A 16,042-nucleotide genomic window follows, 5' to 3' on the forward strand; every position below is an offset into this window, starting at 1 on the left:
CTCGGACTCGGACTAGGGTAATGGGGACTCGAGATTTAGTGACTCAACTACAACACTGGTCACAACTGGCATGGTCTGTGTAGCATTTCTTGTGTATCTCACACTATGATTAGATTAGATTCAAATGTATGCATCTGCGGTCTATAATGTGCTGTCATTATACAAATTATCAAATACAGTACAACAAAAAATAAGAATCAAACAATCATTTCACATTATCTGGGGGTCAAAAGTAGAAGATATGCATCCATATGAGACCATTTTAAACACACCATTGGCAAAACACATAAATGTAGACATTTTAATATGCTACATGTTTTACACATTTGGTCGATTAGATTGATTTATAGTAAAATAACCTGAGGTTTGGCATCCAACCAGAGTGCAAATGTAACAGTAAAGTGCAATGGTAATATTCAATGCACAGGTGATTAAACTGAGTATAAAATATATAAATTAGTACTACTGATGTACTGTACTACTAGTAGTTAGTATTAGCTACTATGTACAGTGATACAGGTATAAAGACACTATGGTAGTAACTAGTAAGTCATACTGACCAGCAGCGTAACTAATAAGAGTAGGTATGGGATATCTACAGATATGTAAAAGTATTATATGCAGGTATGTACAGACAGATGTGGATATATATATATATATATATATATATATATATATATATATATATATATATATATATATATATATATATATACACGGTAGAAATAAATATATATACAGCATTATTGTACATGCTATCATACAGGGTTATATGCAGGTGTATAAGTAGGCATATAGTGGAATACGTATGTTCTGTTTTGATTGGTTCCTCATTGCCGACCAATCACAGAGCCTCGGCGGGGGTTGGAGCGGGTCATAACAACACGCTCACCGAACTACATATTGATACACTTTCTCTACATTTTGCGAACCATCTCCATCAAGGCTGAGGCTCAGCTGAGTAAGTTAACTATCCAAATCTTATAATCATTCCTGAATGTAACCAAGACCCCAGAACATGCAACTCTGACCCACTCCTCCTCCTAGTGCACTTCCAAACCTGCTCTCAGGTTCCTCGTCTGTACAGTAACGGAGGCCAAAGGACGGAGCTGCAGCGAAATGAATCCTCTCTCCATGGTTCCACTTTATTGGAGCTGACAGTTTTACAGAGCTGCCATGGTTCCCCGGAGCTGTGGACCAGTAATGAACCGGCGCAAATGAAACCTCAGGTGTTGGGAAAACTTGGACGTGGCTGTTAATGGTTTTACACGTTTCTTTCCTGTTTGCCTGATGGAGTCAAAAGAGGTTTTGTCATCTCACCGTGCCTTTGCTCGGCTACAGGGGGGAAATGTCGAGCGATAGCCTTGTTGAATTTATACATGTACAGAAATGCTGTGTATGGTGATTGGGTGGGTTTTGGCTTGGCCTTGCTGTCACCGGGTTCAGTTTGACTCACACTCCTGTGTGTGTTTCTTTGCTTTGGAATGAGGTTGTGTCCCAGAGTAGTGCTTATTCCACCTGTCTGTGGTGTGTGTAGTGTGGTGTGTGTATTGTGCAGTGGTGTGTGTGTGTATTGTGCAGTGGTGTGGTGTGTGTATTGTGCAGTGGTGTGGTGTGTGTAGTGTGCTGTGGTGTGTGTGTGTGTGTAGTGTGCCATGGTGTTGTGTGTGGTATGTGTAGTGTGCTGTGGTGTGTGTAGTGTGGTGTGTGTAGTGTGCTGTGGTGTGTGTGTGTAGTGTGCCATGGTGTTGTGTGTGGTATAATAATTTATTATAATTTAATTTAGGACCTGCTCAGAGGTCATCAATCGGCACGCATGCAGATGCATGAATGCGATTCGTCTCTGCGATTAACCCATCCCATCGTCCTTCCCCCCAAGGGAAGCCAGGAGCAGACAGGCGCAACGTGAGCCGCGCCAGGGGACCAATCCAAGTGCTCCTGTCCGTCTTCGTCAAGGACGCCACAGTGTTAGCGATCTTGTTGTTGTGCATGTTTTTCCATTGGGTTTATCTTATCAGGGGGGAAACCCTTGCGAGCACGGGGAGAACATGCAAACTCCACACAGAAAGGCCTGGGAGATACCCCACCTGGGTAACTGGCATCATGGAAACTCTGGTCCCAAGCGGGAATCGAACCCTGGACCTTCTTGCTGTGAGGCGACAGTGTTTGACCACTACACCACCGTGGTATGTGTAGTGTGCTGTGGTGTGGTGTGTGTAGTGTGGTGTGTGTAGTGTGCCGTGATGTGTGGTGTTGCCTAGTGACCGCAGGCGTCCATTGCTGCCAAATGGGTGGAGATGATTCATTGCGATAATGAATATTTTCCAGTGTTTTGGAAAATATTCTGAGGGTACAGAGGAAAGACTTCTACTTTGTTACTTTTTATACAAGTTTATTGAAAAATGGAGTGAGTATCATATTGCCTCTCGGCAAACAGTGAAATACAAAGGGTGAAAATAGTATACATCATAGAGGAAGAATATATGTCTGAAGCTGCCTTAAAAGAATCAAACAATCATTTCACATTGTCTGGGGGTCAAAAATAAAAGATATGCATCCATATGAAACCATTTTAAACACACCGTTTGCAAAACGCATAAATGTGGACATTCTAACATGCTAAATGTTTTACACATTTGGTCCAAATGTAGAGGTTGATTTGTGGTAAAATAACAAGTAATGCTGTATAGAATGATTTCTATTTATTTTTTTAAAGACAAAATGATCACCACCATAATAACTGACTTTCATATACAACTTGCAGCACGGTATAATGGTTGCATAAAGTAGAAATGCTCACAGAATGCACACGGGGTGATGGGAGTGGTCTGATTGAAAGCACATGTCGGTCCTGGTGGAGAACATGTTAAAAAAGTTTTGTTCTCTCTTTTGGCACAGCGGCCCTATTGACACATCATATTTTACTCTCACTAAATATATAAAAATGGGAATGACTAATTACTCGAGAGGAATGACTAGAGGATAATTGCCTTGACTCAAGTAACACAATGATAACAAGAAGGCTGACTTTTTAAAATGTATTCAGTATGTTGGACCCTATGGCTATGTTTATTGGTTTTTAGCCATCTGTGAACATGTTCAGCCACTCGGACAACAGTTTTACAGACAAGGATACGGATAAGGATCCCCCTCAAGAGATGGACAGATCAGGGCAATGGATGTCATCTATTTTGTTTTATGATGAACCCCATCTTTTTAAAACAGGTGATGGAAATGAGTTTGAATCAAAATCCAATATTTGATGTTATGTTTCCTGTTTTTGTTATGGTTGAGAAACAGAGAAATATTGTATACTGTACATTCACACCTCTTATTTTATACCATTAGAAATACAAAAGAATGGAAAATATGTGAAAATAAATCTTGCGGTAACACTCTTTTCTTTTCTTTTTTTCAGCACAGTACTATCTGGAAAAGCCTTCATTTTAGTAGCTATGTATAGCTACTGCCAAAAGTTGCATTTAAAAAGTATTTACTCCATCATACACAATACAAAAATATAACATTTAAAAGATGAATCTGATAATAAAGTGGCTCAAAGATTTTGAAAAAAAAAGAAAAAGCTCTTTCACTCCCATGAACATTCTGCTTCAAAATGTGACATTTCAGGTATTTGTGTGGCAATATATTAGCTTTAAAACTCCTACCAGGAATAGGTGTTGGTGTGAAAAGATGCCGTAGCTAAATAAATGTTATACAATATGTTATCTGTCTTTGTTAATAAATATGTAACTGAGTGGAACATATTCAATTATGTTATAATACACACTTATATACTGTATTAACTCCTGTAAAAAAAAAAAACGTTGTGATTCTCAGAGTTTTGACATTATTCTTTATATTGCAAGTTTTTTTGAATAAATATTTGGCCTCTGTTCACTGATCCGAAACTTTAGACATAATATAATGTATTATATTTCAATAAAATACGATGAATTAACTAAGAAGCTGCGATGATAAGTGATTTGACAAATACAATCTTTATCAATGTGGCCATACAACGCTGCCACTTGGTGGGTTGTTATCATTAAAGGAACATGCCAACATTTTGGGAAATTAGCTTACCGTCTTCTCCAGAGAGAGACAGTTTCCTCTCTGTGCGTTCAGTAGAAAGCTATCTGGCTGCATGTTAGCCTAGCTTAGCACAATGAATGGAAGCGGACAGTGCCGATGATACGCTAATTTTCCAAAATGTTGGTGTGTTCCTTTAACAAAAGCTTTTTTAATGCATTCGAAAAGATAACAGAACAAAAAAACACTATTTTGTACGTCATTCAAATGCTTTTCCACCTCTCATTTGATGTATTATGACTAGATAAAAACAGTTTCACTTTGCCACTGAGTGCACACCTCAAACGAGCCATCCCGTCCCATCCCATAATAAGAAATACAGTAAATGCATTGATTCCAATGGCTTTGACCTCTTGTGCCACTGGGTCAGAGAGCGTGTCCCTTAGTAGTTTTTGTCGCGAGCACCCGTTCACTTTGAGTATGATATACAGTAAGCTCGTGACACAGAAGGACATGTTATCATATCCAGCCCTGATAGGTCACCTCTGGGGGAGCGGGCCAGCCCCCACTGGCTGGCCTGTGTGTCCCTACTGTCCCGGGAGGCCTCCGTCAGAGGCCTGGAGCCATATACTACGCACAGCTTTGTATCTGAGTTGAGAGTTACTGTGATCCCTTTACAGCCTCATGAAGGAATGTACTACTGTATAGACACTAACACACACACACACACACACACACTCACACACACTCAGTTCATGTACACCACATTCAAACACACACTCACGAGTGAGCACGCACACACACACACACACTCAGAATTAGTTCATGTACACCACATTCAAACACACATTCACGAGTGAGCATGCACACACACACACACACACACACACACACATGCACACATGCACACACGCACACTACAATCTCCATTCACACACATATTCTATATCAAACATGCTGATATAAGAAGGTATAATTGCACTTGGTGCTAACGTGGAAGCTGAGAGGTGTGACTGTGACCGCCTGGCGAGGGCTCGTCCAGCAGGGCCAGCAGCAGCAGTGGCGGCGTGGAGGGTGCGTCATGGTTTAGCGGTGAAGTGCTGGTTCTGCAAGCGTTCCAGAGACGTGGACAGACAGGCGTGTGACGTAGAGGTGAGGTATACAGGGTTGACCTTCGCTGCCGGGCCTCTCCGCCAACATCCCCTCCTCCTCCTCCTTAGACCTTGTTTTTATTTTTCTGACGCCTTCTGGACTTCTTCACCCTGCAGAGAGGATCACAGGTGTGATGACATCATGACACGAGGCGGGAGACTGCATATAGGTTATTATTAGAAGCTCTTCCTTCGCACTTATGTGTCTATTTTGAAATGCTGGTATGCTAGAGTAATTTTTATCATACGCGCTCTAAATATATATAGTGTTCGCGCACATCCAATGACCTTCTAGGCATGTGGCTGAACCAATGAAAGCAAGGATGTAGGTTTGGTTGCAGCATCCCTGCCCCCACATGTCCGACAGTCTGACTCCCTATCAACATTTAAATCCCAACTAAAAACCCATCAGTTTAAACTGGCATATTCACTATAACCTGTGTCACTGTTCTACACCCCCTGTTGTTTGTTTGTTATTTTAACTTCACTGTTTTATACTTCCTGTTGTTTGTTTTGTTTTTAACTTTGACTTGCCAAGACCACTATTCTTAACTTTGACTGTTTTGCTTTGTTTTTATGACCTGTAAGGTGACCTTGCGTGTCTTTAAAGGCACCCCCAAATAAAATGTATTATTATTATTATTATTATTATTATTATTATTATTATTATTATTATTATTATTATTATTATTATTATTATTATTATTATTATTATTATTATTATTATTATTATTATTATTATTATTATTATTATTATTATTATTATTATTATTATTATTATTATTATTATTATTATTATTATTATTATTATTATTATTATTATTATTATTATTATTATTATTATTATTATTATTATTATTAACAAGCGGGGGTCTGGGTGTCCTCCCCCAGGAAAGTTTGCACTTTTATGCACCAATGTCTGCCCTTTCTGCATCAATTTATGGTGGAGATTTCTTTATTTGGGGGGCAAATGTACCTCTTCTCAATATTGAGGGGAACATGTCCCATGTTTCCTTTGATACCTCTAATTCTTGAAATGTCCTCCAACTCTCTCTGAAGTTGGAGGTTCTCCCTTCTCTTGGTATGTTTAAACGTATGACTTCAGACCCTTGTGTGACTCTGCTGTTTTAGCAGATTTTTTTATTCTTTTAAAACGTTTTTTTTTTAAATAGTTTTTACTCTTTTGTGTTTACATTTTCTGTGGATATTGCTTTTATTATGTACTGTTTACATTTATACAATTGTCGTAAATGAGGGAAACCTCAGAAGCTTACGATTTTAAATAAAGGTTGAAATGAAAAATAAATACACAAGGCCTCCTAACTGGCATGATATACGTCATACGTTGTAGTCTGTATAATATTAATATAATATTATATAATAATATATTATATATACATAGGACATAGTTTGCTAAAAATAGGCCACTATTTTCTGTGAACTGTTTTAACAATAACACCCCAACATGATCAAGAAAACAACACAACAGGGTTGTTCTGTGACATGCTCGCTCCTTTACCAAGCAGTCAGAAAGAAAAACATGTCACACCGTTATCTAATAGGTGAAATAGTGTCGCAAGAGTAACGCCCTCTTGTTTGTTTTCACACATTTGAATACTTAATGGTGTCAACAAGATGTCAAGCCTGCTGATAAGCAACAACAGGCATGTTGGGACCTTGTTATGGGTGGGGTTGCATGGGACATGTCCCCCTCAATATTAAGAAGAGGTAAATTCTCAAAGAATATAGCTAATATGAAAGACAACCCCCTCCCCAAAAGAGGTAAAAAATAAGGGGTCAAAACATTTATATATCCTTCTTACCTGCACTATATTAACCAACAATTTCAGACACCCCTACAGGACTATACCATCTCAACCTAGCATATGTGCCTCTTATAAAAGTACACTAGAATGCAGGAAATGAAGTGTTTGACACTCAAGATCTCCAGGGGGAGGACCACCAGACCCCCGCTTAAGTGTCCCCCCCAATGTTGAAACCAAACCTAAGCCCTTGGTTACAAGGAATGCATCTTAACTGCATAACTCATTAAGAACGAGTAGACTGGGTGGTTTTTACTATTGTTTACTCCCTCTGCGTAAATCCTTTATGATTCTCTAATGTACAATTAGGGACGATCATTTAGTGGGAAATGTTTTATTAAAACAAATTATCAAATTATTTGTAAACACATTTTTGTGTTCATGCACTGAGTTAGTAACAACTTAAATGGGATTGTTAAAGCAGCCTAGCCTTTTCATTTACAGATCATTATTTTAAATTTACAGTCTTTCTAATACTCTATCAGACTTTCAGACACATGCTCACAAGATTAACTGTGGTTTATATGTGATGCAAATGTTTTCACTGACAGTAAATCGGTTATTTATATCAACAAAGCGAAGTGATGTCAGAGGATAATGGCCACCAGGAACACTGCTCTGTTCATTTCCTCTTTAACATTACATTACATTTAGTCATCTAGCTAAACGCTTTTATCCAAAGCGACTTTCAAGTTTTGTACGACAAGTCAGCAGGAAGGGCACAAGTACAACTCTATCAGCTGAGTAACAATGTTCATCAAAGTGGTCAAACTTGAGTGCTGCAGTGTATGTTAGTATATTAGGAAGAGTGCATGCCAGTAGAGGACAGTAAGAAGCTTAGTATTTTATTAAAATGTCTTCATAAAAATGTTTTTAATTTCAAATATTGGTTGAAGAAGTGTGTCTTTAGTCGACGGACTCTTTACAAGAGTGCTATACTCTTCCGCAGGAAAAGAGGGATGTATTTCACTCCATGTTTCTCAGAGACGTGTATCTGCTGCCACTGGAGGCTACTTACTTGTTAATGGCGTTCTTTAAGTACTGCTGCAGCCACTTGGTCTCCGGTTGATGCACACCTCTCTGTTGTTCTTCAACTTAGCACTGCAGAGGGAGGCAGGGGGGTGGGGGGGGGGGGGTTCGAGAGAGAGGGGGGGGGTTCATCAGGTAAAAAGGTTAAGTACTTTAGCTGTGGTCTTGTAAGTTGTGCTCACATTTGCAATCGTTCCGTGCCGTTCCGTGCCCGGGGACGCTGATTCGTTCCCCAAACCACATTTTCAAGTGGTCCCGGTTATCCGTCCCGGTTATCCGTCCCGGTTCCGTATCGGCGTTCTCTCACTACACTACTTTTGGGGCAATTGTTCTCGGAAACGGCTCTGGATGCCTAGTGAGAAAGCACCCTATGGTCATGTTTCAGCCACACTGTAACAAGACCATTAAGTGAATAGCTGTGACTTTTGATTCATCTCGATTTATTTGTTGACATTCATTAACCCATTGAAACCGGGAAACACATTTTGTGTGTATATGCAGGCTATATAATGCATTATTAGCAGGAATTTTAGGTCTAAATGGGTTTAATGGATTGTGATTTAATGTCAGTCAACCAGCATAAACTTTTACAAATAAAACAGAAAAATTACAATACTTCAATTTATAGAAAATATTACTATACTATATAAGGCATATGCTATATATTTCTTCACAATTTCCGCAAGCTTTTGTATTTCTAGGTCAGGCATCGTTCAAAAGTAGACGCAGTGTGCAACAGTATACAGTACGTGAAATAACGACAGAGAGATGCAGTTTCTGTTCTGTGTCTCTCTGACTGCATCTATGACATTATAATCACAGGTTTCAATCAGGGCCCACCTCCAGAAACGCTCAAACATAATCTCTCAAATCCTCTGAACGTCCCGCAAAGTGTAAACTGAGGATTACTATACATAACAGGCTGTCATCCTAACGTCAGCTGTGAATGATCACATCTCTGTTCTCACTCAGGAACAGCTGTAGCGGGAGGCGGCAGCAGCGCAGATCACACTGCGTCCTTTGTAAAAAGAAAAAGAGGAAGCTCTACATTTTGAAGTATTTTTGTTTTGACATATTTTTCAGAAGGACTGTCCGCTTGTTGGTCGGGCCGATGATGAGTCTGTCTCCACCAGATTTATATCTGTTTCTGACGGATATAACCTTCTTACTCTCTTATACTATCATGCACTCTTCCTACTATACTAATGTCTTTACTACTATGCACTCAACACTGCAGCACCCAAGTTTCAGCACTGTTTGATGAACATTGTTACTCAGCTGAAAGAGTCGTACCCTTCCATGCTGACTTGTCGTACAGAACTTGGTTAAAAGGGTCAGCTAAATGACTAAATGTAAATGGATAGAAAAAGTTCAAAGAGGGTGAACTTTGGGACAGACACGTCACACCATCCGTTAGCAAAGCTGTTGTTTCTGCAAAATGCTAATTACATTAGCCAGGATTCTACTATCAAGCCTGTCTGGACTGAAGTACCGGTGGATGAGGCTGCCGCTAGGATGTCAAAAAGATCTTTGGTCCTGATTAACAGCTCAGGCTTTCAGAGGGTGTGTGTGTGTTCCTGCTCACAGAGGGGCTCACTGTTGATAAGAGCGCCGGGCCAAAATGTTTAGCGGAGGATTTGTCCCTGTTATCAGACACGGCCGGGTGAGCTCTTGATCCGTGAAGGCACTGGGGGGGTAAATAGGGAGAAGTAACTCTCAGCCCCGCTCTCCCCTACGAAACATATGGATCTAACACCTCCGTGGCAAAAGGTTGATGTTTGAGGGTTAACGGCTCTGAGGGATAGCACCTCGCCGCCTCTCACTTTCTCCCTCCCTCCGTCCCTCCTCCCTCCCTCCTCCCTCCCTCCCCTCCCTCCCTCCCCTCCCTCCCTCCCTCCATCCCTTCTCTCTCTCTCTCTCTCTCTCTCTCTCTCTCTCTCTCCTCTCTCTCTCTCTCTCTCTCTCTCTCTCTCTCTCTCCTCTCTCTCTCTCTCTCTCACTTACTCCCTCTCTCCTTCCCTCAATCGCATGGCCCTGCAAATTAAACACATTCCTCTTCGCCTCGGATCACCCCTTCATTGCCCCCTCAACGCTTTCCAATTCAATTTGTGCTCCCCGCCCTTTTTACATTCCCCCCCTCATCCCTGCTCCCTTGGCACAAGCATCCCCACACACGCTCACGCACACGCACACACACACACACACACACACACACACACACACACACACACACACACACACACACACACACACACACACACACACACACACAACAAATGGCTCAGGCATCAGAGCAGTTCAGGGGCATCGACCCACAGACAGAAATCCCTCCGACCGTCACGTGAGACTGCGCAACCAGATCTCTGTCTGCTCTTCCTCCCGGGACGGTCCCGGTCCCATTAGGGGGGTGGCCCGTCTAATCCATTCGGGGAGGTTTCTAATGTTTTGATGGGGTGCGTCCCCCCCACCCGTCCTGTTGATCATGTCTGCCTGTCTGGCTCGACGGCTAGCTGCTGACCGACCGGCCAAGAATCTCTAACTCTAATTGACTTGGCTGGAATTTGAGGGCCCGGAGTTCCGCAAGCAGCAGGTAGTAATTACTTCACAGCAAGTTAATACCAACAGCATGCAGGGGGAATTGGGGGGGGGGGGGGGGGGGGGTGGTGGCAGGAGAGTAGGGGGTCTAGTGTTTCTAGATGTCTTTCATCTGTTCCAATAGAGATATCAGAGTGGCATTCTGGTGGCATTCTCTCTCTCCTGCTGCTCTGAGCCCTCATCGACTAAGGCTGAGGTTACACCTTTCGTATCATCTTCGTATTGTTTTCTTATACGCATCGCCGCGTATCGCCGCGACGTCATGCGCCTCGAGTCACACTTTCGTTTTTTTTTTTGTTTTTGTCACCAGAGCACACTGATGTAGTACACTGCCAAAGCAGTAGGTGGCAGTAGGTGGCAAACATGAAGGCAATTTCAACCAATCAGAACGAATGTGCCAATACACTTCCTGGAAGCTCCAGCAAAATGTCAATAAGGCAGGCGCCTATGCCGCGCCACCATCTTGCTCAATGCAGCAATTCTTTTTTCAGCAAAGCCTAATAAAAGTGCAATAAACAAAACGGATACATTCACTGTGTGTTCTGCCTGTCATTTGTTGATGAAACAAAACTAACATCAACACAAGTGACCACCAAGAGCGGATAGTTTAGGCTAAAAAACGATCGGTAGCATTGTAGCATTGTTAGCTGCATGCTAACGTCAATGGAGTATGCCATTATAACAATATAGCATTGTGGCTAGAAGCTAACGTTAGCTCACGCTACTTAGCCAGCATCAAAACTGATGATATCGCGAGCTATCAGTAGTTAGATAACATTAGAGACAACGCTGTGTGTATTAAACAAAGGTGAATAGATGACTGGGCCATTTTGTTTAATGCTTCTTAAGTTGAAAGAGGAACTCTGAGCTAACAGGGTCTGAATCCTGATAGCTCACGTTAGCCAGCTGCTCATGCCATCGGTAATGCTAGCAGAATGAATGGATGTAAACTTTATTTAACATATTGCATATGGGTACAATACAATACGGCTCAATACAAACAATTGTTAAGGGAATGCAGACTGTTGTAGCTTGGACTGGGGTCCTTATAACAATAACTTGACAACACATGGTAGCTGAAGCTATTTGGGACACGGAGCTCTGTCCCAAACACACACACACACACACTCTGCGGTCACCGGAAGGGCACGCAGATGGTATCTACTGCGCATGGGCGTTTTCGCAACAACGGCTAGCGTGCTGACTACACGCTGTTTGTCGACTCGTTTTTTTGCGTATCTCCAAACGCAAACACAATTTTGCGTTTCAGCCGTATCCACAAAAAAACGCCAAAAAAACGCGTTTCTGTGTAGATAGGACATGAAACGTCGTCAAAAACGTATAAAAAACGCCAGGAATACACTAGTCTAACCATAGCCTAAAATTACTTCTAGCCTCCTCTGGTGGTTTTCGCGGGCGGGGGGGGGGGGGGGGGGGGGTTATGCCCCGGCCAGAGCTGTGTGTGTCCTCTCTGACCTTTTGCCATTCGGTAACCCCTCCTAAAAGCCTCCCCCGCCACCCTCCTCCTTTTCTGACCGTGGGGGCTTTCACCATCCTCGCTCCTATAGGTTACAAATGGACGAGGCATTTTTTGGTTAATGCGTTCCAGACTATTAGCATTAATGGTAAATGTGGCTGGTTGTTGAGAGAGGGAAAATAAAGAAAGGAGAGGATAAGGGACACGGAGGGTCAGGAGAAATACAACAGTAATCACTTTGACCCTTAATGATTGTTTCCTTAGCCAAACAAGAATCCCCCCAGAGCTCTGGCCCTCGCCGCCTTCCTCTCTGCATGGATCATGTTGTTCTAATCTAACCATGTCCTTCCCCCGCTCGGGGTAGAGTGACACCAACACTGCATCCTTTTCTCACTCTCTCTCTCTCTCCCCCACTCTCTCTCTCTCTATATATATTAGGGCTGATGCCCAAAGTATCATATCACAATATTTGTATGACTTTTGATGGTATAGCGGTATTTGAAGATATCGTTTTCCAGGGCAAATTACAATGCGATATGACATATTTTACATGGTAATACAGTTGTCGTGGTCCTGTTTCATTCAAAATGCTCTATTGTCTTTTACTGCAAGGAATCTTTTTTTGATTAACTTAAAAATATACAGTATGTATATAGTTTTTACGACGGACGACGACGGTATAGTACAAATCCACACCTTTGCATGGATCCATGATGGTATACTATACCTTCATATTTGGTATACCTCCCAGCCCTAATATATATGTATATATCTCTACCTTTCTCTCCTTCCCTCTCACGCAAACTTAATTTTCTTCTCTCTTACCCCCCCCCTCTCTCTCTCAGTCTGAACACAATATAGTCGCTCAAACATATATAATTAGAGAGATAAATATGACGTGTTGCTGCCTCTCTGTTTAAAATACACAGCGCCTCGTTCAACAGATCCTCTCCTTGGTGATCTTGGTTGAAAGACTCCCTAAACCTGACCGGCCAGGACTGTGTATTACTTTTTCACCATCCCCTTTACGAAAACATATGGTATTTCTTAAAAAGGAATTATGGTATTTCTTAAAAAGGAATTATGGTATTTCTTAAAAAGGAATTATGGTATTTCTTAAAATGTATCACGGTATTGCCATCATTTCTGTGGTCACTATGATGATGACCACATGAAAAAATTATGGAAATATCATGATATTACTATCACATCATACTGTGGTATTATTTAAGTAAGTACAAAATTGGTACTATGGCGATACATGACTTTTACCGTGGCAGTACAAGGTTCAACACTTTATACTTGTATACTTTGTAACTTGATCTAACATTGGTGATCATCTATTTTTTACTTTATTTGAAAACTTAATTGAAAGTCTAGTTTGTGTGGGCAAGTTTCCTAACCCTAACAACCATAAGAACCATAAGAACCATAACGTTACCAGTATAACTTCAAAACCTCACGGGTGTCAGTCTGAAAACGAGGTGTCTTTCTTCTTAATCCCTTCATGAAAAGTTGACCTTTTGGAGTGAGATTTTTGCCTGATGGCAGCATTCATGCTGATCTGAGAATACATTCTGAGCCTCCAAGGTAGCGTCCGACACACTGATCCATCACAACACAGAGATAAAACAGATGGAAGGTATTGCTGTCTGTTGGTTTGTCCTCAAGTAGAATCCTATAGCTTAATGTAATTATGTGTGTGTAGAAACCACAGCTCTGCTACGGACGGTGAGGTGTCTGTCAGTTCCAAAAGCCCCGTCCAACAAAAAGGAATTAAAAACATCTGTTGCTGGCTCTACATTGGTTTTGAAGTATTTTTCAACAAGGACCGTCCGCTTGTTGGTCAGGGCCGATGATGAGTCTGTCTCCACCAGATTTATATCTGTTTCTGATGGATAGAAAAAGTTCGGAGAGGGTGAACTTTGGGAACTGACGGACACGTCACACCATCCATTAGCAAAGCTGTTGTTTCTGCTAAATGCAAATTACGTTAGCCAGGATTCTAACTATCAAGCCTGTCAGAAGCGGTGGGGGCGATTCATTCACTTCAAGGAACTTGGGGTGTTAGTCAACGCTATCATTAGACTTCAGACTCAGACATTAGACTCACATGACTTGGAAGGGGCAGTTGGGCGTGTGGAGGAACTTGAGCTCCTTGATGGACCTCTGAGGGACCGTGTTGAGGGTGGAGCGACACCAGCACCTCTCCACCAGGCTGATGGGCTTAGCTGCACACAACCCAGAGAAACAAAGAGAAGGTTATGGTATACATTGAACAAACTTAACATGTATCTATAAATTATATAGAAATAGAACATAATATTGAATAAACATAAACCTCCTAAAACAAGGTTTACAGACTCTAAATGAATGTACTTATGTCTTTTTTTTTTTTTTTTTTTTTTTTTTTAATCTTTTTCCCCCTCCTTTTTCCTCTGATTTTCTCCCATCCCAATGTTAGTTGTTATGCCAATTCCCAATCCCCTTCCTGGTCGCTGTGCACTTACCCCCCACAGTCGGTCTGGGAGAGTGGAGGCTATCACGTGCTTCCTCCGACACACGTCTAGCCAATCAACCGCTTCTTTTCACCTGGCAGCGCGGACTCTCACTGAGAGGGTGTAACGTGTGGAAGGATCACACTACCCCCCTTAGATCCTATCTGCGCTGAGCAGGCGCCCCGACCGAACTGTAGGAGTCGCTGTTTACAACGACCCGGACCCACCCCGCCAGCTTTCCCACCCTCTAATACAGCCAATTGTATTAGTGTGAACGGCCAGCCAAGCTGGTGACAACGCCGGAGCTGTGAGCTGGATTCGAACAGGCAAATCCAGCGTCTCGGTGTTGGTGACGAACGCAATCTCCGCTACGCCACCTGACCGCCTTGAATGTACTTATGTCTTAAATGCTGACACTGAATGGACAGGTTAGAAGTATATTATGCATGTAAATAAGACAGTATACGAGATTTAACAGAACAAGACATGTGATTGAACACAACAATAATCAAGACTGAGCTGATTCTAATAATCCTATGAATTATTATCTGAGCTATAGTGTCCTATAAATATTCTCTGAGCTATAGAGTTCTATACGTTATTATCTGAGCTATAGAGTTCTATAAGTCATTTGCTTAGAGTCATATAAATTATTCTCTGAGCTATAGAGTTTTATTAGATATTATCTGAGCTAGTCCTATAAATTATTCTCTGAGCTATAGAGTCCAAAAGGTTTTTTATCTGAGCTATAAAGTCCTATAACTTATTCTCTAAACTATAAAATCCCACAAGTTATTCTCTGCTATAGAGTCCTATAACCTATTCTCTGAGCTATAGATTCCTATAAATGATTATCTGAGCTATATATTCCTATGTGATTAAGAGCTATTAAGTCCTATGAGTTATTGCACCCAATTAAATAGAAGATCCCATTCTGGCTCTATAAGCCCATGATGCCATTAGGAGATGTATGAGAGTGTAACAACAAGTTATCATAAACAGAAGAAAACAAACCACTTCTTTCACCACTTCTTTCTCTCTCTCTCTCTCTCTCTCTCTCTCTCTCTCTCTCTCTCTCTCTCTCTCTCTCTCTCTCTCTCTCTCTCTCTCTCTCTCTCTCTCTCTCTCTCTCTCTCTCTCTTCTTTCTCTCTTTCTCTCTTCTCTCTCTCTCTCTCTCTCTCCCTCTCCATCTCTCTCTCTGTCTCTCGCTCTCCCTCTCTCACACACACACACAGACACACACACAGACACACACACACACACACACACACACACACACACACACACACACACACACACACAGAGACACACACACACCCACACACACTCCAACATAACCATCTTCCCATGTTAATCCTGTATAACTCCTCTAAATTACAATTATCTAGTAATATATTGATTAATAATAGTGAGGAATATCAACCTCAGTCTGAAGG

General features: G+C 41.5%; 1 protein-coding gene across 1 annotated transcript in view; it reads right to left on the reverse strand.

Annotated features, from left to right (window-relative positions):
• Positions 1-2,665: 2,665 nt before the first annotated feature.
• cxcl12b (chemokine (C-X-C motif) ligand 12b (stromal cell-derived factor 1)) overlaps positions 2,666-16,042 on the reverse strand; it is a gene marked incomplete at its 5' end in the record, with an annotated part of 14,287 nt that continues 910 nt past the window's right edge. Inside the window, 4 exon segments of the mRNA XM_084318339.1 lie at positions 2,666-5,294; positions 8,025-8,073; positions 8,076-8,107; positions 14,221-14,338. Of these exon segments, the coding sequence (XP_084174465.1) occupies positions 5,249-5,294; positions 8,025-8,073; positions 8,076-8,107; positions 14,221-14,338 (245 nt within the window). The 3' untranslated portion in view covers positions 2,666-5,248.

The sequence above is a fragment of the Notolepis coatsorum genome (assembly GCF_963971535.1).
Source record: "Notolepis coatsorum genome assembly, chromosome: 7".
In the NCBI taxonomy this organism is placed as follows: Eukaryota; Metazoa; Chordata; class Actinopteri; order Aulopiformes; family Paralepididae; genus Notolepis; species Notolepis coatsorum.